This window comes from Paroedura picta, chromosome 7 (assembly GCF_049243985.1).
Source record: "Paroedura picta isolate Pp20150507F chromosome 7, Ppicta_v3.0, whole genome shotgun sequence".
In the NCBI taxonomy this organism is placed as follows: Eukaryota; Metazoa; Chordata; class Lepidosauria; order Squamata; family Gekkonidae; genus Paroedura; species Paroedura picta.
Window position 1 is genome coordinate 72,933,009 of NC_135375.1, and position 27,710 is coordinate 72,960,718.

At 41.7% G+C, this 27,710-nt stretch overlaps 1 protein-coding gene across 7 annotated transcripts in view; it reads left to right on the forward strand.

Moving 5' to 3' along the window:
- SMARCA2 (SWI/SNF related BAF chromatin remodeling complex subunit ATPase 2) overlaps positions 1-16,834 on the forward strand; it is a 130,707-nt gene extending 113,873 nt beyond the window's left edge. For 5 of the 7 annotated variants that reach the window (XM_077344894.1, XM_077344896.1, XM_077344898.1 and 2 more), the window contains exons 30-35: positions 3,867-3,941; positions 7,962-8,067; positions 9,227-9,328; positions 11,748-11,877; positions 12,296-12,438; positions 15,926-16,834. In XM_077344894.1, the coding sequence (XP_077201009.1) occupies positions 3,867-3,941; positions 7,962-8,067; positions 9,227-9,328; positions 11,748-11,877; positions 12,296-12,438; positions 15,926-15,961 (592 nt within the window). In that variant the 3' untranslated portion in view covers positions 15,962-16,834. The remainder of the gene's footprint in view (positions 1-3,866; positions 3,942-7,961; positions 8,068-9,226; positions 9,329-11,747; positions 11,878-12,295; positions 12,439-15,925) is intronic. The other 2 variants (XM_077344899.1, XM_077344900.1) reach the window with 1 other exon arrangement.
- The last annotated feature ends 10,876 nt before the right edge of the window (positions 16,835-27,710 follow it).

Below are 27,710 nucleotides of genomic sequence, written 5' to 3' on the forward strand. Positions count from 1 at the left end.
ATTGAACAAAGCATTGATGTGAAACAAAGAATTGGAGAAAAAATGTTTTCCAAAAGTGGGAAGCACAATTGTCCCAGGAATCTACAAATTCTCTGTTGTTTCATCCTGAAATCCATCAAATCCATCCTTTAGGAGCCGTTTAACCAAATGATAGTTCAACCGAATGTACAGTGTGCAAAAGAAGCAAAAAAAAAAACAAAATAGAACACCACAGTCTGACCCATCTGTAGCTTGGGTGTAACTTTTGTTATCTCATCAGAAGTGGCCTAAAATTGTTTCAGATACAAAGATTCTAGAGAAAGCAATGACTTGCTTACTGAAGTTGGAAAATTATTGAATATCCCATTTAAAACATCTCATAACAAAGGCCATTCAGCACTTGATACAATTAGTGTTTGTTTTGATACCAGCGCTATTTAAAGGTTATATCCTATCCAAGGGGAAAAAAAGATGTGTGTTGTTTTGAACTTAAAAAGGGACTTTACAGGGCCATCATCCTGTCAGTGTCTTTCAATCTAACATATTATATAGAGTTGTTGTAAGGATAAAATGTAGAGTCGTGTGCTTCATGGAGGAAAGTGTATAAATGTTATAACATTATGGATCTATATCCTTTGAACAACCATCAGCCCCTTGGGGTTTTACCAAAGTCTTGGGTCCAATTGTTGCTTATCTGTGCAACCCAAGGTCTATAATATTTTCTGAGCACTTGTACAAACTAATGTTCACGACATCTGATCTATGACTTCAGCAATCTTGAAAATGTCTCAAGACATTTGGTTTGTGCTCGTTTGTAGTAAATGAGGGATTGTTGTGTATTACAGGCAATGGTGAATAAATCGTATAGAAGTGACTGGGTTCTTTGTGGGCTTAGTAACCCCTAAGACTTTCAGCAACTAGTACAAAGATGTAAAACTAGACCTTTCACAGTTTTAGCAGGCAGGGAACTTAGGGAACATGGTTTTCTTATACTATCTTGTCAAAATGGATTAGAAAATGTACAACTAATTATACAGGAATTCCCTTTAAGACAGTGTTCCCCAACCCCCCAGCCGCGGGCTGGTACTGGGCCATGCAGCCCTCGGTACCGGCCCATGGCGGGGGGGAGAGAGGCGCCAGCATGCCAGAGGGTGCGCCTCTCTCCCTGTAGCGCTCGCTGCACCAGGAGCAATCAGCTGCTTTGGCGGTGCCTGCACCTCCCCCCCCCCCCCCACGGCGCGGTACTCACTGCGCCAGGAGCGTTTGGCTGCTTTGGCAGCCGATTGCTCCTGGCACAGTGAGCACCACGCTGCAGGGGGGGAGGCGCAGCATGGCAGCTCCGCGCCTACGTGTTTGTGCACAAGAGCGTCCACTCCTCCATCCCCCCCCCCCGAAAAAGGTTGGGGACCACTGCTTTAGGATATCATAGCCTACTTACTTATAGATGTCACTACTTTGGTAACGTTATGTCAAGATCTTCAATGGGAAAAAAATTCTAGAGTTGGTATGGGGCTCTCCTGAAAGGGCCTTCAGCAGGAGGATGTGGCAGAAGGTCATCTTAAATAAAGCTGCCTTGGCTTCATATCTCTCTTCTTCGCACTATACTACTACTGTAGATCTTAGCTGACAAGCTCCTTTATCCCCAATGGTACGTTACTGTTGTTCCTTCCGGAATCAGGGTAACTTGATAAGTCTTCACTGTAGAGCAGTGGTCCCCAACCTTTTTATCACTGGGGACCGGTCAACGTTTGACAATTTTACTGAGGACCGGGGGGGGTAGTCTTTTGCCGAGGAACATTGCCACCGCCTGAGCCCCTCTTCCACTTGCTTTCCTGCTGGCGCCCCTGACTTCCCGCCGCCTGCTCGGGGGCGCTGCCAACAGCAGCTGTACAGTGCCATGCCAAGGGGGAGCCCCAGCCATGGTGACCACTGGAGAGCACCAAAGGTGAGCTGGCAACAGAGTGGCAGGGCAGCCCCCGAGGCAGCAACTGTGGAGGAGGATGAGGAGGAGCCACGGCCCAGTACCAACTGATCTACGGACCGGTACCGGTCCCTGGACCAGGGGTTGGGGACCACTGCTGTAGAGTACAGAGATAGCTGGAAGTTCATGGAGGGGCGTGTTTTCTCTCCTTTCCCACTGTTTAACATGTGAGGTGGCAGTAAAATACACACAAATGTATAAGGGCCTGACATCCCTACTTTTTGCAGTTTTGTTGTCTCTATGGGTTATCTTTTAAAATGTGATACTATGCTGACCTATATATTTTCAGGAATTTGGAGCATTGTATTTCTTAACTCTAACGTAGGTAAGGGTAAGTACTGTTCAGCTGTGAATTTCCCTATAGCACTGAATGACATACGAGTGTAATGGAATGACCTGAGTAAATACTAACAGTATATCACAATTTGTACTTCCTGCATTGTAATTCTAATGTAATAATTAGTGAAGAGAATTAAATTATTGTAGATTAAGAGGTGATTGCAGTGTAGTTTGCATTACTTAACACAGGGAATAACAGGGCAGTCCTAAGCAGAAGGATCTTTCTATGTTTACAATTGTACTGTAAATCAGATTAACTTCAGTGTATGTAAACATGCTTAGGAATGTTATGCTGGACTACACAACCGGTGTTGATACCATTTGGTTTTGAGGAGGAGCATGACAAAAGGTTGGTGCCCAATTCTGTTGTTGCATCTGAACCATCACCTGAAGACATGGTCAGGGACCCAGCACTCATATTATCTACTGAGGATTTGTGCCTTTATTCTGAACAAAGAGAAAGAATGGCTCAGTTCCTAGACATCAAGGTCACAGTGATCAATGTAAAACCCAAGGATAAGATCCTGGATAGGCTTTATCCAGACACTCCTGATTGTGTGGCCTTTCCATTGATACAGAGCATTGTTGACATGGCAAACTCAATATGGCACCTTCCATTGCTGCCACCTCACACAGAGTAAAATGCATGTACAAGATACAAGACATATGTGCCAACTAGACACAGAACTGGCCCTAATTCTTCTGCAGCTGATGAAGGGGGGGGAAATGATGATTTGAATATAAAGGTATATGCCTCGTCCTCATTAAACTTGAGAATAGGTGTACCTATGGGAAAATATCACTCCATATTGATCACCTGCCTGAAGAGCAAACATTTCTGACCAGGGTCATTCATATGGAGGAACTGTCAAAACAAAATTAAGTGCTGGAAAGCATGTAGTGGACATTTCAGCAAGAATGGTAGCTTCTGTGATTACTTTAAGAAGACATGCTTATTTGAGATCTTTAGTGCCTCCTTTGGAAACACGAGTGAGCAGTTGAAGACCCTCTACTTGAGAGTGCATTGCTTCTCTCAGCCAGATCAAACAGAATATTACACCAAATCAAGAAGAACCAACAGCAAGACATCATCGAGTTGTCACTGTGCAGGCATACACCCATCAGTCCTACCCCACTATTTTAAAAATTTGAAGGGACTTCTTTCACATCTGGCTCGGCATGGTGGCTTAGGAGAACTAAGGGAATGTGCATAGCCCCTCCCTGGTGTATGTGACCATTAGATGGGAAATGACCTCAATGGTTTCAGTTGGGAGGGGCTTCTCAGATCTGGTGGCTCGCGTACGCAGTTTCCATATATGCCTGCACAGTGACAATTCTGCGAACAATAGTTAAGTCAAGTGCAACATTGTATTTTTCTACATTGCTTTACTAACAACAAAGTTAAAGTGGCCTTTGAATTAAAAAAATAATTTTAAAAGAAAAAATAAAAATCAGCTTATAGCTAGTACTTTAATTTTTAATTAGGTTGCTGTTGACATATATTGCCCTTGATGTTTGCAAGTTATAGAAAACTTACCTCTTTTATTGATTCTACCTCTAAATCTAGATGCTCAGGTGGGAATTCCACTGGTGCAGCTCCTGATTCCTCCATCTCCTCATCCTGGCTAACTCATGGCAGATGGTATGATACAATGTCTTAAGAATATTCAGGAGATGGTTCTAGATTAGCACTTATTTTCTTAATACTAGCTTTGTTAGAGTTGATCAGCAATGTGGTTTTTCACAAAATGCCCATGCATAAAGCAGTGTGTAAGTATCTATAGCTCTTTCACAGCTGTCCTGTCATCTATTTGCACATTCCTTATTATGGCCACCTCATGCACAGCATTAGCTAATGACTTTTTCCAGAATGATAGTGTTTTTATGTACCAGATTCAGGAGTTATTGCAGCTATTTCTGTTTTTCTTCAAGTAGTTTAATCCCTGTGAAAATATTGTTGAGGAATTTCATTTTTTAAACATGAAAAGCAAATAAAATTAGGTTGGTTTCTGTACTACTTTCAAGAGAAACACAGAGAAACACAAAGGCTGTCCTTTGAAGTATAATATTCATAGTTTCACAATAGTAAATAAAACCCATGGCTAAACCACTTTTTGACCTTAGGGATCATATTTGCTTCTCTCATTCCCGGCCTCTTAGTTTGGTAGTTAGGAATGGAAGGTCAGTTTTCATACATTGAACATTCTTTTCAATCATACAATGTCTGCTGGAGTTGACTTCCCTACCATACTACATATGCTACTGTATTTGCTGTTTTATTAAACATACATGAAAACCAAAGATCTGTTCTTGCTCTAATACACTTTCTGGATAAAGTTGTAAATTTCTGTCTTCTCTGGCTGTGCCCTTCAGAAAGAGTTTAGGACCTTTACTATTATCCTGACAGATTGGAAAGTTGAAAGGCAGGTTCCACACCAAGAGCTGTTGCTTGTACTACAGCCATAGGTCATTCTTTCCCCATCCCACCCCCTTTTTTAGCTATATGTCATTCTGATGAGAACATAGTTTTATTGCAACCATAGTGGTTATGCCACACCACAGCTGCTGATTAGGGATGTGCAAAAAAAAAAAAACCCTGTTATTTTTTAGATATACTGAATGTGAAAAATACCATAATTTATCAATACTCTTGAATCCTAATCCCCCTCCCTCAATAAAACCTGTTTGAAAAAGATTGGATGGGGCATCCAATTCTGTGGGCCCATAAAGAAGATGCCCCCATCCACCATTGTTTCCCACAAAGGTGGAAAAGCATTTAAACTGTAACGGGTACATGGTCCCATTGTTGTTCCTCTATATATTTGTGAAACAGCCTAGGGGATGGGGCATGACTGGCTATCCAAGTTCGAATAGGGCCAATCAGGGTGCAGCCAGCTTTGCCCTGTTTGGCCCTGCCCCTGCAGCTCCCGCCCTCCGTCCCTGGACTCTAGCCTCTTTGCTCTCATGCTCTTAGACAACTCAGTGCCTGGAGCCAGCAGCAGGTAAGGAGAGAGGGCCCTGGGCAAAGGGTCATGCTGGAGGGCTTGCTAATGAGGGCCTCTTGGCCTGCTGACGAGGGCCTCCCGGCGTGCTGACTGCCTGCTAAGGAGCTCTGCCCCGGCCCTGCTAACGAGCTGCTCAGCCCCGCCCACCCCACTTGATCTGGCTGTGAGCTATGGTCCAAAGCCACCTTAAGCTACCTGGCCAGGGGAGGGGACCCTTTCAAGGCCCGTTCTTAGGAACGGGCTTTGAAGCTAGAAATTAAATAATTTAGAATAAGCAAATAGCCAGTTGATGGAATTGTCTTTTTTCAAAATTAGTTTTCTATGAGTAAAGGCAGCTCATACTTGCTCTCCTTGTGTCTCTTATCCTAAAGATTGATGGGTGGGGCTAAAGGTTTAAGTCTGACAAGCCTAGGTTTCTACAATATCTTTACTTATTCCTCTGTATGCCATTCCATGCAAAGAACTGCTGTCTGATGCTGTTAGGAAAGGTAGTTTCAGTGATGTTGCGTAAAAGCTCATTGAGATAGGCATTCTATCCTGAAGATGTTTGTGCAGTGAACTTGCCCCATTGCCTTGTAATCTATGTACAGGATTCAGGTCACTCATTTGGGGAGCTCTCAAGTCTCCAAGGGTGCTGCTATAGTTCAAATGTGCTGTTGATGTTGTACCAGGACACTGACTTATCTTGTGGGGTACAACTATCCAGCTCATTCACACCTTTTACTTGCACTGCCTGAGAATTGCAACTTTCTGCACACATGCCACTGCTTGTTACTGTTGACCCAATGTAGTCTAGTTCAGTGCTATACAGAGTATGCAAATGAGACAAACTCATCCCCCTGAAGGAGAAACACTTCACGTTCTTTTGTGTGTGGTTTGAGATTGGTATGGTGTGAAATTGGTGAATGAATGAATAAGCGTTGCTCAGATTTTTCTAGTAAAGGAAGACTAGAAGCTCCCCTGGTAGCACAATGCCCAGAGAATTCAGCCTATCAAATCAATGTACATCTTAAACCATAAAATTAATTGCTTGTTTGTGCCACTGGGAATTGCTCTTCATGCCAGTGCTCTTGAAACACCACATAGTATTTTGGGGGGGCGGGGATAGATTCATCACCTACCAAGATTTGAACAAGAGAACGTTTTCTTTCTTTTTTTTAATGTTGCAATCTGTTTTTATTTGTTTGTGTTTGAAAAAGCCTGATGCTGAGGCAGTGTGGTTGTAGTACAGAGGTGCCACTCATCTTTTGGCAGATTCTGCTAATTTATGCAGGTCGTATTGCTCTTCAGCATATAACCTGCTAGTTGCTAGGCAACCAGAAGAGAAAAAGTGTGCATGCTTTTCATGTTTGGTAGATCTCACATTTATTCCTTTTAAGATCTGTAGAAACTAGCAATATAGATAACAACCAGATAGCATATTCATAAATAATTATTTTCCTTCAACATATCTTTGGTTTTGGTAGAAATTAATATTTAGTGTGATTGGGTTTTTTTTTTTACTATATTACAGGGCTCATACAGAAAGGGTCTAAGAGATGGAATCCTTCTATGAAAAAGAGGAACCCCCCCAGGGGAGGGGTGTGTGTGCTAAGGGTACAACTCAGTACTGGGTTGCTGCTCTAAAAATGTAAACAAGATAATCTGTGTATTTATATCCGTATACATTATTGCTCTTTAATTAGTTCAGATTCCTTCCAGAGAAAGCCTTAACTGGCGGTGCTGTATTTCTTCAATTTACTCAGTGGATGTCAAATTCACAGCTGCCCCTTTCTTTGACAAAATTACTGGTAACTGCAACATCTTTTGGAGCACATGCAAGATAGTACCTCACAATTTGAATAGCCACACTTCGAAGCCTATGGCTAGTTTTCAGCAATCTTGTCCCCATTTTTTAGTGATGAATATTCTTGTGCAGGTGTTAGGTACAGGTAGAAAGGTAGCTTAAGTGTATTGGTTACTTCATGGTGTCTGAGCAACAAGGAGCCAGTTTAACAAGGGAATGACCTGAGATTGACCTGTTCAGGAATAGATAAACTCTGGAGTGGTCTCATACACAGGCCATGTGACGGACCAGCTACACTATGCATGCATTATTTCTGCACATGTGAACAGCAGCAGTCAAATTGCTCTTTATAAATATGTGATGATGATGCTAAGATTGTGAAAACATTCAGCATTCATTTAAGCTTTCTGTCATATGGCAGATAATAGCTATATGTAGCTCCTAGATAATTCCAAAGGTAGTTTGGGAAATTCAAAGCAAGCATTTGTTCTCTTTGAGACACAAATCCAATATGTCAGTTGTAAATGCTGTGGCAGGAAAATCTGCCATGCTTTCTAGACACCAAAACAACAGGAGTTTCCTTTTTGAATAGTGATGGCGGTAAGGACTTCCTAGAATTCTTCAAAAGCAGTGTTTCGTATATAATGGCCCAGGATTAGCTGCTTTCCAAGAAGGGCAAGAGTTGAATGGGACTCTTTCTGGTTTCTTACTAGGTTATTTCCAGCATTATCTTCCTTGCTCATCATCTCTGTTTATGAAGGCATGATCCCAAATTACTTGGAGGCAAATAGATGCATTCTTTGTGAAGTACAATCCATTTCACGTGGAGTTACAAAGATGCTTTGCATTTTTATTTTGTCTTTGCTAACAGTTCAGGACGACAGTTAAGCGAAGTCTTCATCCAGCTGCCTTCCAGAAAAGAATACCCAGAGTACTATGAGTTAATTAGGAAGCCAGTCGACTTTAAAAAAATAAAGGTGAGCATCATTTCTGCTACTTATGAATATGCTTTGCAGCATCAGACCAAGTGATCAGTATTTGGGTTCTGTACTCTTGCACACACTGAAAGGTACTGTTTGCAGTGAATCTTCCATATGTATAATACTTCACTGGCAACAGTTTACTTTAAACAAATTCTTTGAGTGCAAACATTTATTAGGCAAGAAATCTGTATGAAATCTGGAAGTTTTCTCTACAGTGGCAGGTTATCTATAATAGAACCTAAGATTTGTTATTATGCTTTACTATGGATTGTGCCTTGCTTTAAAAAGCCCAGTTTGGTGGAACATGAAACCTAGGACATGTTTGGAAAGAGGCTATACAAGAGCTGTTCTCAAATATATGATGGGCATGTTTATCTTGGTCCAGTTTAAATAATCCACTTCCATCTACATATATGCAGAGTCAGTAGAGGTGCCAGCCCCTGGGACCCAGGGATCCCCGTCCCCATCTGACATTTGCCACCATCAAGCAGACATCACCCAAAACTCTGTGCTTTTACTCTAGAGTTCTTACTAATTCCTATAGAGGTGTGATGTCACTTCTGAGTAAACCCAGAAATGGTGTCATGCTGTCATCCAGTTTTCCCCCAGGTCTCCCACTGGTTGCTAGGCCTGGTAATCTCCTTTCCATGGATGTGTTCACAGACAATTTCAACTCTCAATAAGCAGCATTAGTTAGTATATCTATTGTGACATATGTATACTGCTATAACCTACCATCCTGCAAGTAGTTTGAGGTGTAGGCGGTCATCTGTGGCTATTTTCTATTATCACGGCTACCATATTTGCATAATAGCATAATTGTGTTATTGGAACTATAGATGCTTTTAAACACATTTTAATTAGCCTTTTATTGCCCAGGATGCCTGTTTATTCAGACCTACATTCCCATTCCCTCAGTGAACCTGAAAGAGCTGAAATTGGCATTCCTTATAGCCCTTCTCTTCCACTCACTCAGGCTATCTAGTTCCCTCCTCTCATAATATGAAGAATTTTTATTTTGTTTGGATAGCTTGTCTGAATATGCTTTTTGTATAATAAACATATTAAAAGAACAATAGCATTATTTTTTATGTTAAGGATTAAAGCATGTTGCCTTTTTTCCATTTTAATCTCTTTAAAATATCCACATTAGGAAAGAATTCGTAATCATAAATATCGCAGTCTAAGTGACCTGGAGAAGGATGTCAATTTGTTGTGTCTCAATGCTCAGACTTTCAACTTGGAAGGATCACAGGTATGTTTCAAATTATTTTTCTTAATTTTTTTTTTTGCTGGATGCATTTTCTGTAAACTGTACAGTATGCAATGTGGGTGACCATTTTGTATTGGTCACTGATAATTCTGCTTTATGAATTTTTCCGCTAAACTAAATTACATTCAGAGAAGAAATGCCCCGCTTTTCACTATCCAAAGGAGTACAAACACCTTTCCCTTCCTCTCCCCACAACAGACATCCTGTGAGGTAAGTGGGGCTGAGAGCACTCACAGAACTGTTATGTGAGAACAGCTCTAAGAGAACTGTGACTAGCCCAATGTCACCCAGTTGGCTGGATGTGGAGAATCAAACCCATCTTTCCAGATTAGAGGCTGCTGCTCTTAACCACTACACCACTCTGACTCTCATACTATATATCCATGCTGTTTGGGTCAGCTGTTAATTTCATCTGTAGGCTATTAGTATCCACTGATAATCCTGAGGTTTCTTTAATCCTTGGTCTGTAATGTATTTGTCCATGGCAGATCTATGTTTTACTTTTCTGTTTTAGTTAACCTTAGCCTTTGGAATAAAAGATTTCTAACCCTCTGCAAATATTGCATCGGTATTCCATTCATGAGGATCCACCAAACAGGAATTTTGGGGAGCACAATCGATGTAATTGCTGCATATTATGACTAGAGCATTGTAGATGTTCTGCATGAGTACAGCTTCTATTCATGCTAACTACCTTCTAGTCCAGCCTTTTTCAACCTTTTAACCATGGAGGAGCCCCTGAAATATTTTTTTCAAACTCCGAGAAGCCCCCTAAGTTATGTCAGCTGACCACACACCCCACCACATCCCCAGAAGTGACATCCCCACCCTACCCTTAGCCTTCCTTTTGCTCCCTCTGCCTACCATTACTACTACTAGGGGGGTCTCTGCCTCATGTAGGCTGGAAAGAAGAGTAGGAGCTGAGAAGACAGCCCAGTCCTCCCATATCACCCACTTCAGAGCTCCCGCAGACCTCCTCCACAGACCTCTGGTTGGGAATACCTGCTCTAACATATCTTACCCACATTATTGTGAGAATAAAAATGGGAAGGAAAGAACCACATACACCACCCTGAGTTCCTTGAAAGAAAAGTCAAATAATAATGTAATTATGTGCATTTTGCTCAAATAGATTTACAATTTAGATATGATCTCCATAATGTTGAGACAGAGGGAGGCTGTCTGTAGCCTACCGCTTCACTGAGCAAAGTTTATTTATATATTCATTCATTTAAATGTTTATATTCCATCTTGCCTTTTGAAGTCTTCAATATTTTTACTTCATCATTCTAGTTTGAAGTCTTCCAGTGGAGGAAGTCTGTTTAGACGATGGTTGTAACTTCCTTATTATGCTGGGTCTTGTGAAATGAACTAAACACAACAGAGAAGGCCCTTAGTAGCCACCACTCACCCCTTGCACCCACTTCAGAAGGTGGAGGAGCTGAAAGTTACTTCATTAGACGTGCAAGTACTTGGAAACAGGCAGCCCTTTAAATATCCTGGTTCTGGGTTAAGGCTTTAAGGGTAATAACTGGTAGTATTCACTGTGATGCAACTACATCCTGGCTGGATTAGTCTCATTTTCCCCCTAATCCAGAGGGGGCAGGATAGGCGTTATTTTCCAGGAGGCATAATGGCCAAACCTCGCCCTGATGACTGATAACTTCTGCATGTGCAGATTTCCTATGCCCCTGTGTCCACTGACCTTTATGACAGATAATTGTAACTAAATTTCCATTTGTTAAGCCTGGTTACAAGGGACTGATTAGTGTTAACGAGGGCTAGGATCAGTGTAAGCATAATTCTTTACCATGGATAAAGGCCCTGGGGATAGTGTATAAAGAGACATGCATACACAGAAGAAGAACATGTGATTCCATGGCTTGTTGCTCATCAAGAGAGCTCTACCTTATTTCTGTATGACAGTTCATACCTTCTTATCATATAAATAAACCCATTTTTAGCTAACATGGACTGTTTTGTTTTTACTGTTAATAATTACTATCAAATTAGTGAAATTTGTTTCTGCTTGAATATATCATTAGGCTGTAATTTAAATCTTAATTAGAACTTTTCATTGAAGAAGCAAAGAACGTTAGTAATAAAACATTAAATAATTCAAACATAAGAGTAGGTGGTGCTTCAAAATTTGAAAATTAATATAACACAAAGCTTTATTTTTGTGCTGGGTTGTCACTGAAGCGTTTTTTCCTCCTCATTTATTGCATGAAAAATTAACATTGGCATTTCCTGTAAAATTCATGCAACAAGACTTATGACTTGTAATGGGGGAGAAAAGCCATGCTCTCTGTGGGTTTGCATAGAAAATAAAGTTCCATGCTGTGAATATTTGATGAAGCACAGCTTGCAGTTCTGATGCAGGTTTGCTTTCATGCTACAGATCTATGAGGATTCCATTGTTCTCCAGTCAGTGTTCAAAAGTGCACGGCAGAAGCTTGCCAAAGAAGATGAAAGTGAGGAAGAAAGTAATGAGGAGGAGGAAGATGAGGAAGATGAGTCAGAGTCAGAATGTAAGTCCATGCATTCAAAACTGAAACAAGTCTGATTTGGTATTCTGTCTTTTTTTTGCCTGGAGAGAAAGATGTCTTGATACAGATATTCTGTAAATAACAGGGGGCATGCTGGCCTGATTGTATCACTCCTGGCCTTGTCTGCTGATCTTTGCCATAAACAAGAAGCTTATTTTAGAGAAGGCTGTACTGTGAACCCTTGTCAATCTTCCTATTTCCCAGACCTCCTTTTGGCCAGGAAATTTCAAGTAGATCAATAAATACATATAGAAATTTTACTTCTCACTTTATGCTCAAATTTAGAGGGGATCCTTTTCAGGATAAGCTGTACGTTTGATTTCTTAAGATGATGTCACCGGTTGGGAAAATACACATATTGCTTTTAGCCACTAACCCCTTCCCAATTTTTATTTTCCAGCCAAATCTGTAAAAGTGAAAATAAAGCTCAACAAAAAAGATGACAAAAATCGAGATAAAGGAAAAGGCAAGAAGCGCCAAAGCCGGGTAAAAGCCAAACCAGTTGTGAGTGATGATGACACTGATGAGGATCAAGATGAAAATGTAAGTTTTGCTTACAGAGGCAGTGAATGTACTCACAGTGGTTTCCCCCGCATGTGTCTTCCATTGCCATTTTGCTATATTGACTAGACTCTGAATGCTGAAATTTTAAAGATAAATATACAGCAGTCTGAGACAAGACATGCTACTTCACAACCATAATACAGACCATGTTCATACTTACTGACATGTATACCCATGAGAGATTGCTGAAGACCCATTGTATATGATGGGAACCATGAATGCCAGTTGACTTGCATAGGCTCCGTTGAAATGCAAGGAAAATTCCAATGAAATGTATAATTCATTCAGAGAAACCTGCCCTAGGTATGGAATGATAGCTCTGACTTGCAATGATAGTCCCAGGGACTGGAATAATTGTTTTGGCATTAGGAATAGCAAAACAAGCCATGGAGGTCATTTTTTCAATATTACCAATGTTAATTTTTCAGTTTTAACAAGCATCCAGTTCTAGAAAAAAGGTGTTACTATGCGTTCATTAGATCCTCATTGTCCTCACTGTTCTCCTTTTTCTGAAGCCACATGTTACATTTGCTGTGTAGCAGTTGTCTTTACATTCAAAATAGATAGTAGTTCTCCCATGCCAGCACAAGTAACCAAAATGAGGGTTTTTAGTAGCAAAGAGAAATTTCTCCCATTTGCATGGTGTCAGCCGAGCAGTGGGCCTCAAAACAGCAGCAGTCTCCATGTGGATAGAACTGAGGCCCTCTGCAAGTGATGATCATAATGTGTATCAGCCCTGAGGTAAACAGAAAGGAGCCCAAAAGGCCTTTATGTGGAACTAGGGGCAAAGCCCATTGTATCCAGGAATACAACGGATGCTAGAGCTTGTTGGTGGGAAGAGGAAGGGGAGGAGTTGTCCAGTCTGTAAGAGCATGGGGTTGAATGTGTGTGTTGTGTGGGAGGTTGTGGTGGCATGGTGACAAATCAGGGCGTGAGTGTGGAGAGATGGGTGTCAAGAATCTGTGGTTTGGAATGTTCTTTGAGTGTTGGAGAGGACTGATCTTTGGGAATTGTGGCATAGAGATTACAGATGAGCTTTCCAGAGCCATGTCTTCACATATGTGAAGGGAAAATCAGACTGGAGACTCTTCTTAGGGGCAGATTACATGGCAATCAATTTCTCTCAGTTCTGTGTTCAGTGTAATTTCCCTTCTTGTGTGAATTAGGCCACAGACACCGAAATGTCCCCCTGCCCTAATATACATGGGGCTTTCACAGTACACAGGTGTCTGCCGTGTTCTGTCTCCAGTTTTTACGGTTGATAGAATGTTCAGTCCAGGGACAGCCAACCTCCAGGTAATCTGTAATCAGGTGGGGCCTGGAGATCTCTTGGAATTGCTGGTCATCTCCAGACTATAAAGATCAGGTCCCTAGGCAAAAATGGCTGCTTTGGCGGGGTGACTGTATAGCATTGTATGCCACTGAGGTTTAGGGATGGCAGCCTCCAGGTGGGGTCTGAGAATTCCCTGGAAGTACAGCTCATCCCCAGGAAGTTAAGCTGAAGGGAAAGCTTTCTCCCCTCACATGTAACCCTTCCAAAGAAATGCACGTGGCTCCAGACACCTCTTTGGTTGCTTGGGTGGTGATGTCTGCCCTTTTGAAGCCTGAGGCCTACAGCTGGCAACTGCAGTCCCTGTTGTTGTCCACAAGGCCAAGTCATTGCCTAATAAAAGTGGATCACCTAATTTCCCACAACGTCTCACTGTCTACTTTCCTGTAAAGCTAACTCCACTTGAAATTCTGGGCCTTTTATGCCTTTGAGTTCATAGGAGTTTTTTACCAGACCAAGATTGAAAAAAGTCATTTTAGTTCCCATGTCTCTCCAGCCATTTACTTGTTCACTATTTACATCTTCAGGCTGTAAATACTCGTTATTTAGATCTTCCTGCACTTTCCAGACTCGCAGGACTGATGCTGGTCTGTCTTTCTGTGCTCCAAAATACAGACAATTGCTGGTAAGGGTTTGCCGAAGCCCATAGACCAGGAGGGACATACCCACACCGCTCTACCCCAACCACAGTCTGCAAGCTTCTACCATCCTCTCTAGATCACTGCTCATCTCTAGATTTTAGTGATCAGCTCTGCAGGCAAAATTGGCTACTTTGGAGGCTGGACTCTGAGGCATTGTACGATTTTGAAGTCTCACTTCCGAACCTCCAGGAATATTTCCAACCCAGGAGTAGCCAACCTCCAGGTGGGGCCTCAAGAGCTCCTGGAATTACAGCTCATCTGCAGACTATAAAGATCAGTTCTCCAGGCAGAAAGGGCTCTTTTGGAGTTTGGACAGGGTTGTTGTGGAGAAAAAACATTTAAGGACTCCCACACACACAGGCCGGTCACGCCCAACAACTTCCCTCACTTTGCCTCAGACCACTGACAGAGCTGGCAGGTGGCTGATGATTGCGTTCCTCCTCCCTCCCTTCAGGCATGCTGTGAAGAAGCCTCTAACAGCCCCAGACTGAGGGGAGGGAGACATTTCTGAGAGCAACGCAGAGGAGTCTGTGAGCATGGGTGTGCTTTCCTTTTGAGGGGGGAAAGCTTTCCCCTTCTGCCCAACAGTTGACTGACAGAAAAGCCCCTTCTCACTTAAAATACTGCTCTTGCCAGCCTCACTGCTGGAGGGAAGAAACAGCCAAACCATGTATATTTCTTCTGCGCTACTCTCTGCAGATTTGAGGCCTACTGCATAGGGCTGTTGTACAGATGAAACAGGAGGCAAAAGAATCTCTGCAACAGCATCCATTAAGCCAGGAAGGGGGAAAGGTGGCCACACACCCCTAGCCCACTTACTGTGTCCGTCAGCAGCCAGGGGCAAACTGGCTGGGCTGGGAGGGGGGGGCTGTGTCACATCCCTATTGGTCTAAAGTCCTAGGTGTGGGGCCAGTCTGATCTTTGGACCTGTCAGAAAGTGCGAAGCACTTTCCAGTTGGTTCCAAAGATCGGACTGGCCCTGCTGACTCTCCGCCCACCTAGGCCTTAGCTTTTTTAATTATATAGGGAAGCGAAGCTGTTTCAGATTAGTCCATGAACTACATTCTGCATATGGAAGCAGCTTTCCTTTTGCAGATCAGCTACATAGGGTATTCATAAATCTCCTGTCTTGTAGAGGAAATCCAGGAGCTCCATAATTCATATGAAACACCAGGAACAACCTCATTCCCAGGTGAAAACTTGGTACTTGGGCTTGTATATTGTGCACAGTGTATCCAAAGTTGTAACAACATGCACATGCCCCTCTGTTCTCAGCCTTGGTACAAAAGCATGTCTGCCCATTGAATTCTATAGGGCTGAAATGAACGATTAATGCTTTCAGTGGGACTTACATGCCCAGTTGTCTCTGGATTTCATCTTTATTCTTTATTACAGTTCTAATATTAACCTTTAAATTGTTTAAATTGTTTCCCTTGCATTCTTCTTGCCTTCCAAAATCAACATCTACTTTTTTTTTTATCCTCCTGCCTCTCAGGACCAGTCAGAAGCAAGCGCCAGTGATGACGAGTGATACAGATGGTCAAGTTTTCTGAACTGAGAACCTTCTTTCCTTCTGTCGTTTTACACCCAGTGAATTCATTGTCAGATAGGCATTGGGATGTTTCTGTAATTTCATCATCTATAAACTAGCTTTAGGGTAGTGCCAGACAAACATATGATATCATGGTGTAAAAAGAAAAAAAAATGTAACATACTGTGACCAAATGGGCCTCAAAAATAAAATTTAAAAAAGTAAGGGGCAAAAACAGGTTTTGATGGGGGGGAAAAACATGGGTTGATAGTATATTTCTATGGGTTGGGTTTAGCTTACTAATGGTTTGACTGTTCCTGGTTTCAATATTTGATTCGATGCTATCAATATGCATCAGAAAGATTTTAAAAAATGTCTTTTGTAGCATTGCTAACCAGGAGAAGCCATTAAAAGCAACTGGTGATTTTATTTTTCATCAGGCAGTTTTCAAGGTTTTATTCTGTATGTGTTTTTTTCACTGTGGTACACTTATGTAATTTTGTTTAAGAGCTTCTATATGTACAGTAGATAGACTTTACCCTGTCCTGTCCCATTCATTGCTTCACTTTATGCTCAATGATCTCTTGGCAAAAATGCTTTTTGAACTGCATAAAAGAAATGTATGTCTACTGTAAACTTTGCTTTTTTTTCTTTTGCTTTTTTCTTGATTTGAAATGTTGGGTTTAAAATGCTATTGAATATTGCAGTCTATATAGTATAATGAATGGCTTCTTTCATCACATTATCTTTTGTGTTACCAATGTGGTTTGCCACCTTTCCCCAAAGTGTACTTAATCTTTGCTTTCTTTGCACAATGTCTTTGGTTGCAAGTCATAAGCCTGAGGCAAATAAAATTCCAGAAATTTTGAAGAATGTGTCATTAATGCTTTCCTAACAAATAGTCCTGGCCGTGTTGGACTTCACCGTCACTTCTTTTTGCTACCACTCAAGGACACTCTTGACACAAATGTCTGTACCCAAGAACCTCTCTGCTTCCACAGTGGATATCACCTGATTGCATCCTTCTAGATGGTTCTTTGGAAGGTAATGTGACCATTTGCCTACCATTTGCACTTTGAAACATATTGGACCAGTAGAAGGCTAGAGGACACAACGTAGCATTCCAACCATTTAGTTACATTTTCCCAAGCATGCTTCCCATTAGTCCAAATATAGTGGACTGATTTCTGTGGTGTTGGAGTTGGGTATGTGCTCTCCTCTTTAGACATATTATGTATGTGGACATGAAGGAGGGTAGATCTGTGCAATTCGTCCTCAGAACAAAACAGAAAAAAGGATGGTGGTGGAGTGTATTGTAAGAAAATAGTTTTCCAAATTTATTCCCATTAAAGAAAATTCAGGAGGAGTGAAGAGGAATTCCTATACAGCCCATTATAGTTGGTGATTTTGAGCAAAGAAGGTTAATTAGATAAGAATTCACTGGGAAAGCATGAGCGCAAGAGTAATCTACCAAAGTATGTCTTCTACATTTGGTATTCAGAAACATGCTGCCCCTAAACACAGAGGTTCTAGTTAGCTATTTATTTTGCTGCCTCTCTCTTACCACCATTAGAATAATCAATCATGTCCACTAATAAATGTCAACTGTTCTTGTTTTAATTTTTGTATTACTCTGGTTTTCATTGCAGAAAATCACTTTCTGATTTGACATGGCTCAGAGTTGTTTGGCCACAAAGGCCATTTCTCCACTCAACCCCCCTACACTCTTGCCCAATGGCTTGTTCATCTCCCTCAATATATAATGAGGACCATACTGATAAAGTGAAATGCCCCAAACGGCCCTCTGAGCCTCACTATCAAACAGCCCATTCATCCTCAAGTCCCAACGCCTCCCCATCACACTGCTGCCTCTAACAGAAATTAAAGTATCAATTTAATGGTCTGTTTATAGCTCCTAAAGTAAAATCCAGGAATGGCTGAACTACGGATATTGGCATTACCACTGGGAAAAATACTGCTTTGGTGTAGATTGCAGCCTTCTATCAGATTTGAGCTGGGGACCAGATTTGAACAGAATCTGAGCTGAGTTGATCTGAAGTGGACAGAAGACTGCTACATTGTGTGGGTATGCTCAGTTGTCATCACCTCTTAAATAAGGTATTGAAAGGCAATAGGAATATGGTGTTAAGCATGTACATCAGTATTGGCTTCTGCAGTCATCTGCAGTTCAAGCACAGACAAAGTCATCAGATTTGGCTCCTTCATCCAAACGCATGAAATTGGAAGGGCAGAACAAGATCCTGTCCTCTTTGCAATGTGTGACAATGCATAAGATACATGTGCCTCTTTTCCTCTCCTCATTTTATGACAATACCAACCACCCCTTCTAACTTAACAGGTTGTTGGGAACATCTTAATGGACAGATTTCACCTGTTAGGCAATGGTCATGAAATATCCTAGGCACACATTATCTGATGCTAGACAGCTCTTGGCACATCCAGTAGGACAGATCTGTTTCCATACTCCCATCCAGTCCAACATCTGTATCATACAGTGGCCCAAACCTAGGTACCATAAGGAGGTCTACCAGCAGAGCTAGAACTCCAGAAACCCAACTGTTGTCTCTCAAGCACCATGAATACATTGCATTATTGCTCCAGACATAGTGTTTCATCTATACAGTGTGTCTAATAGCCATTGATGGATCTTTGCTAAATATACTTATCCAATCTCCTCTTAAAGCCATCTAAGTTTATAGCTGCCACCACTTCCTGTGAAAGTCATATTCCATGTGTTAATTATGAAGAAGAAGTGAAGAAGTCCTTTGATCTGTTCTAAGCCTACTGCTCATTAACTTCATTCCCATGAGTTCTTGTATTGTGGGAAAGGGAGAAAAGTACTTCCTCTTTACCTTCTCTAGCCCATGCATCATTTTGTAAATTCCTATAGAGTCACCCCTCAGTCATTGTTTCTGTCATGTCAGCCCTCAGTCATTTCTCCAAGCCAAAGCTCCCTCTGCTCTTTAACCTGTCTTCACAGGGAAGGTGTTCCATCCCCTTCATCATTTTAGTTGCCCTTTTCTGCACCTTTTCCAATGCTATAATATCTTTCTCTTTTTTTGCGGTGCAGTGATAAGAACAGTACACAGTATTCCACATGAGGCCACCCTGTAGATTTATGTAGGAGTTTTATGCTAAGGTCTGATTTGTTTTCAATCCCCTTCCTAGTAATCCCCAGCATATCATCCCCCCAACATTTTTTGCAGTCACACACTGAGTTGAGTTCAGTGAGTTGCCTGCCATGATTCCACAAGCTCTCTCTTGTCAATTACCACCAGTTTGAACCCTATCAAGTTTTATTTATAGTTAGAAATTTTGGCTCTAGTGTGCACTACTTTGCATTTGCATATGTTGAACTTCATTTGCCACACTGATGCTCATTTGCCTGGCCTCAACAGATGCTCATTTGCTCAGCCTCCACGGAGTTGGGCAAAAACGTAGCATAAAAATATTTTAAATAAAATAAATAAATGAAGCCCCCCTCAAAAATTAGATGAATATTATGCTAGTAATATATGCTCAACATGTGTTCCACTATGCACAGTGCATACAGGGTTTGATTGATAATCAGCCCTATATCACTAACCAGAATTCACAAATTTATCTTGACAGCTTTTGCCACCTTCTTTCCATTAGGTGGAGTCATAACACTTTCTGGTCTCTTCCATGTCAGGATCATGGTACATGTTTTTACTGAAATTATCTCTCCATTTTTCCTTTCCTTCCCCCCCCTCCCCAATTTTCTATTAACATTTTCTTTTCTCTGTATATTAATGAACCTGTAAGCAGATTGTGAAGACCTGGAGGGAGTTCATGTCCTGTATGTTCTTTTGCAGAGCCAGAGAGGAAATAGGCCACAGTATATTTGCATGGAAGTGAAAAATTTACACCAAATCTACTGTGGGTTTTAAATTAAGGACCCAGAGGAACTGAACCTTTTAAAAAAGGGCCCATGCTTGTGATGCAAAATGCAGGCCTTGTCTTTGTTCAGTTAAAACAAAAGAAAACAAGCCAAGGACTTAAAGGATTTGCCCTCCAGAGACATTTTTGGTTCTGAATGTAGGGGAAGTTTCCAAGCGACTTTGATCACTGAATTTTTCCAGTCTTCACACCTTAATTCTTAGAGAAACTAACATCCTTCCTGTCTCTGGAGAAGTGTGCATGCACACGAAACCTTTTACCTTGAGTAAAACTTTGTGGGTCTTAAAGATGCCACTGGATCCAAACATTGTCCTGCAAATTCCCTCCTTATTTTTTGTAAGAATCTGATGAGTTTTGCTCTGGTTTCTCTTCAACAAATGTACAATCCACCTTTCACTTAAAATAAATAGCAACATTCTCACTAATGTTAATGTAGCTCAATTTTCTATTCTAACTACTATTTCATAATCAGGACAGAGAGTCTAAGTTCCTATTAGTGTCAGTCAAACACATTGTGATGGCTTGCTCCTGAATGGTGTCTCTGCTAACCTAATTGTATTGATTTATTAAATCAAACTACATTGCTATAACATGCAATTTGCATAATGCATTCTGGTAGCAGAACATTTGGTTTTAGAGGTTGTGAAATTTTGGTTATTGACTTTCTGGAAATTGCAGTCCATGACTAAAGCTGTGTGAGTTTTTCCATCCCATGCAAATGAGGAATTCCTTGGTGATGGCATCCAACATTATTTCCTTTTTTAAATATCCCATCTAAGTTTCTAGTCCTTGTTATTGTAAAATAAATTGTCCTGATAGTCTGACTCTCAGAGGACGTGGGACACATACCTGCTCTGGAGTGACTTGGTCAGGGCCCCCTCCCTCCGCTGCAAACACATACACACACAGAGAAATATAGAGACTCCCTTCCCTCTACCACGCCCTGTTTCCCCCCTTACCTGTGGGTTTTCCAACCTCCTCATTGCTTCCTCTTCTCTCCCTCACTCACAAACACACAGAGACTCCCTCCCCTTCTCCCCTTTACCTATTCATTTCCCAACCTCCCTCCCTCCAAGCAAGCAAGCAAGCAAACGCATGCGCATAGGCGAACACACACACATGCAGACACACACCTCTTCCCCCCTCCTGCTTACCTGCTCCTCTACCTTGGCCCCCAGAACTGGCACAGCCACTGCAAACGCCTTGGGGGCAGGGCAACCAATGCATCGGCCCCTATGGGTCATGCAGCCGCTGCCCAGCCTCCAGGGGCCAATGTGGCATCTGGCTGGGCCTTCCTCATCTTTTGGTATGCTTCATGGGTGGGACAATGGACGTCAATAGATTTGAAAATATGAGTGATTCCTGTGGCAATACCAGAAGTATGGGAGGGGAGGGTTTTCATTGATTATGGTACAGAACCCCAGAATAACCCCTTGCCCATTCTAGTTACTAGCCATGAGAGAGTCAATTTTTAAAGTAAGAAAATATATGCAATTTCATTTAATTTGAGTAATATACATATGTTGCAAAATACAATTTTCTTGGAAACAATTGGATACATAATTTTAAACAAATCAAGCACAAAGGTCATATTGGGCAGATTAGTTAGTAGCTCTGTTAGCCTAAATCGGGTAGTCAAACTGCGGCCCTCCAGATGTCCATGGACTACAATTCCCATGAGCCCCATGCCAGCAAATGCTGGCAGGGGCTCATGGGAATTGTAGTCCATGGACATCTGGAGGGCCGCAGTTTGACTACCTCTGGCCTAAATCTTATAATTTAGTGTTGCTCCATTTATTTTAGACACGAAAATCAGTGAGGTCTGATTGTTTATCTCAATGACATGGGTAGTTTGTTCTTCTGTCCACCTATATTTTGAAAACTACATTCTCTTCATCAGCATTTAGAAGCTAATCAGCCTAATTTTAAGCAGAGTTTGGCTGAGTGATGGGCTCCTCTGCTGCTGTCTCACACTTCTGGCCATTTTGCATGCCTACTTAAAATGGTGGAAGAGGGGAACACACTGTACACGCTCCTCTCTTCCGCCTGTCAAGACAGGCGGCCAATCATCTTTCTTCCTCTTTTAAAGGGACCGCGATGCAAGCTAGTTTTTTTTAAACGAGACTATGCATTTAAACGTGTATGCTTCTATTCATAGATTCATCTATTCATAGATGCATAGGGCTCCTTTAACTGCATGCCCTCTTGCAATCCGGAGCCTTGATGTCTTAAAAAAAAAATTTATTTGCCAATTTTTTTTTGTGGGGAAGATGCATGTTTTATGGGCAAACTGTTGGGTGAAAGGTTATTTTGTGCTCTGCCTGGGCGATTGCGCGCCTATTCATTGTTCCAGGCAGTTTTTTCCAAAAAGAAAAAAGAAGAGAAAGGCCCGTTCTGTGTGAAGAGAGATGGAGACAGGCTCGAGGGCGGACAGTGGAGCTGGAGATCTTGCTACTTCAGCCACTTTGTTTATGCACATGTCTTTTGCGATTGGCTTGCTGACTGCTTTCCTCCTGCTCACGCTACATGGCAGGGGGAATCCAGTTTATGTGATTCCCCTGTAAGTGCTTTAAAATGGAGGATGTAGCTGCCAGTTTGCTGCTGGAGCACTCGATGTTCACGACATTGTACAAAATGCCAAAAATATGGTGTTTACAAAAGGTAAGAATTTCACTTTTTTATTGGGTGAGGAATGGCTCTGGGTCTCACAGGTCCTAGTTTGCCAAGTCCTGGTGTGTGTACTAATCATGCTTGAAAAAGAAAATAGTTGTTGGCTGAAATATTTCCAAAAGAGGTCCTGGGATAGCAAATAAAACACTACAAGTCTCCAGTTCTCCTCTAGAAAAAAATTGACCCTAGAAATGGTGACTGGAATGATTTGCCTTTTAAAGGAGGGGTCGGCATAAGACAGCATTTCAGTGTCTTGCTTTCTGTCACAGTCTCCGTGGTATTAATAGCCTTTTTAGTAATCAAAATGGATCCCAACTCCCCTTTTCACTAGGAGAAAATTGACTGGATAGCATACTTAATAACATTCAAAAAATTCTGTTCAACTTGCTGAAAAACACAATTTTCAACCTTCCTTTGATGTTCACAGAGTATTGCCTTTTCCTGTATCTGTGGGAAAAAGTAGGGAATGTGATCATTTTCAGTAACCAGGGTATTTATTTTCCATTCCATAGTAGGCAACTCATGCAACTATAAGATGGTTACAGAACAGTTTTATTTATTTTCTATTAAAAGTTACAGCCAGGGTTGCCGATGCCTTCAGTACAGCTGATGTGACTTACCTCCACTCCATGAAAAGCTTCAGCTGCAGATTGTTCTGTTAAAGGGACCAGACATTTCCCTCCAAGTGCTCTGGCAGCTGTAAGTTTCCCCTCCTCTGACAGGAGGGGGCTGTTGTTTTGTGATGACTGCCTAAGTTATTAATATTATCATCTAATCACATCCATTAACTGTAAGTCAGTTACAACACACTAAACAACAACCTCTGTATACTTTAGATAGTTTTGGTATAATAATCCTGAAATATCTCTGCTCAAAGAACATGCTTATTTCTACTTTATTTTTTAAAATTTCTAAACTGTACTTATCTGCTGTTCACCAATCAGGTTTTAAAGCTTAAACAAATATTTAATGCCTTTTAAACAAATGTGGTTATCATGTTAGAATTTTATTATGCTATACATTGACTCTTACCAGAAGTCTTGCGGTACCTTAAAGGCAAATAAGTTTTATGCTAGCATAAGTTTATCTGCTCTAGAATTCACTTTGTCAGATGCATGCCCCCCCCCCGTGTGTGTGTGTGTGTGTGTGCGTGAGAGAGAGAGAGAGCATCTGCATACAGGAGTGAAATGAAATTCTGAGAAAAATCAAACATAAGGAAGAAAATACAGGAAACGCTTACAATAATAGCAACCGGTGATAATGCAATTAACCATCTTTTGCTAAGATACATGAGGACCCTACTTTTTGTTAAAGTTATCTGTAACAACTGAGGAATCCCAAGTTCTTGTAAAGCTGCTGGAAGCTTGTGCCAAACCTCTTGATATATTCTAATTCCAAAGTTTCATTTTAGAAGTTCTCCTTGGAGTTCTTTTGCTAGAGGATGGAGACTTTTAGATCAGCAAATAAAACTGATATCTGACTGTGTCTACATATTTCCATTTAAGTTGTGCAATTCAATCCTATCTCTGACTTCTTGGAAGTAAGCTCCATAGTGTTCAGTGGAGATAAGTGTACACAGGATCACAGTCTTGGTTATTTAGTTCGTTCCCCCATCGGGGTGAAATGCTCAGGAACAGGGGTAGTCAAACTGCAGCCCTCCAGATGTCCATGGACTACAATTCCCAGAAGCCCCTGCCAGCATTCGCTCAGGAACTGCACCCTTCACTCAAGGAATCCCACAAATCATCCCTGCTTTATGTGCAGAGGTTACGTTTACCATAATACCTCTAAACTGGTATTATGGTAAATATACCTCAGTGTAGGGCTTTGGAATGCTGTTCACCTGGAAAACTCTACTCACATATTGCAGTGAATGCATTTACATCCCATGCATAAAGGTAAAGGTATCCCCTATGCAAGCACCAGGTCATGTCTGACCCTTGGGGTGATGCCCTCTAGCGTTTTCATGGAAGACTCAATACGGGGTGGTTTGCCAGTGCCTTCCCCAGTCATCATTACTATTTACCTCCCAGCAAGCTGGGTACTCATTTTATCAACCTCAGAAGGATGGAAGGCTGAGTCAACTTTGAGCTGGCTGCTGGGATTGAACCTCCCAGCCTCATGGGCAGACAGCTTCAGACAGCATTTCTGCTGCCTTTACCACCCTGTGCCACAAGAGGCTCTTCATCCCATGCATACATGTATGCATTTGTAAGAAAGCTCCAACACGCATTCACTTTACAAATGAAACAAATATTAGTAGATAAATGTGGAAGTTTAATCCCATATTCAGCTGTACATGCATTGAATGTAATTACGCAACAGATTTATTTTAAAAATAAAACATAGGCTGTGTATAGATTGTATGCATGTCCACAGTAACATGTGAACAGACCTGGTTCATACATAAAATGAGTGGTAAAGGCAGAGAAAATGGTTAATTGCCAAGACAATATTGCACAACAGAATCAAAACAGTCTATCTCAGATTCACCAACCAACTACTACTAATGCTTAAAGATACATCCTCCTCAAGCAGTTTCTCTGCTTTATGCTTCTTGTGTGACTTAATTTCCTCCCAGGGGAAACTACAGCTTCTAGCCTCTTTTATGGCTTTGTAGTTTGTAATCTTAAAAGGGACACCAATGTGCACTATAGTCAGGCATTTTATATTAGCATAAACATAATTTGCATTTTGTAGCACGATTCTGTGCATGTTTATTTAAGTTCAATGGGACTTACTCTCTAGTAAGTGTATTTAGGATTGCAGTTCAATCCTGTGCTCGTTTATTTAGCAGTAAATCTCAGATTTCACAAGCCTTTACTCCCTGGGTAATCATACATTAGGGGAAGCCTTAGGGAACAATCCTAAGGAGGTCTACTTGAAAGTCTTAGGTTCCATGTCGTTCATTGGGGTGTACTCCCAGGAAACCATTTTTAGGATTGAAAGCTTGATTACTTAATATTTTTTGAGATGGTGTGAGCAAGGGGGCATTGTAAACACATAAGATAGGGCCATAGGTGGTTTCAGAGAGCAGCCATATTGGTCTACAGTAGAGTCTGATGAAACGAACATTTGACATTTGAAACCCTGGTAATCCTATTTGGCCTCCTAGGTGCTACTGGACTCCAATCTAGCAGGCAGCTGTTACCAGAAATGGCCTGTTACGAGTTATGCTGGGGAATTAAATATTTTAGTGACAGAAATTAGAGATAAATTACTGCAAAATCATCTACTTTTATATACAAGATTAGATTTGCCCTCTACTCTTGGCTTGTCAATCTCAGGAAACCACCAATCACAGGCCACCAATTATCTTGCGGACTGAAACTGTCTCCCCCCCGCGCTGTCCCAAAATTAATTTTTAAAGAAAAGGCACTTCTGCATTGCTATGTGGTAATGTGACAACAAAGATGCATTTTTAATTTTAAAAAATAGCACTGATGCATTGCTATAGAGAAATGCCAAAATGATACAGCATTCCCCCCATTTGGGGGGGATTCGAGGGTTTTTGCACTTTAATTCTGTCTGGGTGGATTTCCGAGATGCTGAACATGGTCCCAGGAGCCCAAAAAGACATTTTGTGTTAATGATTGGCTTAAAGACAAGCTGTTCAGACCTGGAGTATGATCTGGAGAAGGCTGCCTGATCCTCTGCCTCCCCCTTTCCCAGCTCATTTCCCACCTCCTGAAAACATCAATGGCTGTTTTTGCCTGCTCAAGTTGTGAGAAGGTTGGACATGGTCCCTGAAGGCCAAAAAGACATTTTATATAAATGGCTGGCTTAAATACAAGGTGCTCAATCCTCTGTATGATCAGGAGAAGTCTGCCTAATCACACATCCTTCTTTCCCAGCTCATTCCCTACCTCCAGAAAACAGAAAAGAGGCTTTGTTTTGCCTGCTTGATCCCAAAAAGACCATGCACACTTATTTTATTTTACCTTTGACAGTGTAGGTTTGTTGTTGCACTGCAGTGCGGACCACACCGTTTAAAAAATAATACATTACTTGGAGCAGGAAATGGGGAGGGTGGGTGCAAGGATGGGACAACACTACAGAGACTATTGCACCATGCCCCTGATTGTTCACTGATTGCTCACTGATGGTATGCACGATTTAGGGGCTTTTTGCACGCCTTCAAAATAGCACAATGGTTGCCAATTGAAAACGCTACTGATTTGCTGTTTTGCACAACGTCGTCGACAATCTGCCACACACCTGAAACCAATCTGCAAAAAGCGCTTCCTTGTAGCGCTTTCAGGGAAATCCCCAAAAGTGGATTCACCCTCCGGAAAGCGATACACTCCTGCAACCAATCTGCAACACTAGCGAAAAAGACCTGTGCGTTAACATTGTTGCGGTTTCTACAAAGTCCCTCCCCCTGGCTCTCTTCTCTGATCTTCCGGCGAAGCGATCGCCATTTTTTTTTTCTCCGAGCGAGCGGGGATAAACGCACCAGCGAGCCTCTTTCAGTTTAGAGGCTTCCCCGGCTTCAGTCCCTCTCCTTCAGTCACTAAGCACACTTCAGTCACTAAGCACACTACTAAGCAGTCACTTTATTTTTTACACATTCATTCAGCCGAAAATCGGGCCCGTGAGAGGTGGGGGGATTTTTTTTTTACTCGCAGGGAGCGTGGCAACGATCAAACGACAGCTCAAACACACCAGGCAGCTGGATGGGTCTCTCCGTTGCAACGAATTAACACAGATTCATTACAATGGGTCTGTTTTTTTTTTTTTAAACCTTTCTTAAAGGGAAAGGGGCTGTTTGGGAGCATGCTAACGGCTGCCCATTGGCTGCTTGACGGCCAGGGGCGGGACGAGCTCGGCAATAGTGCTTCCTTTCTAGCGATTTCTGCCGAGACCGGAAGCCTGTGGGAAACGCTACAAAATGCAACTGGATTCCACTACAAAGGCAGGTATGGATAACGACGAATTCCACTATTTTAAATGGCGATTTTTCATTCAGTGACCAATTTGCTACAAAAATCCCGGTGCGTAAAGCCCCTTAGAGTTGTAAATCCACATTCTGGGTACTTCCTTAGCTGTGATACAGTTGCAAAACAACTGCTGGCTGGGAACCATGGGGGAAAGGCACCCCTAATATGGAGATACCGTCTTGACCTTACACCATAGG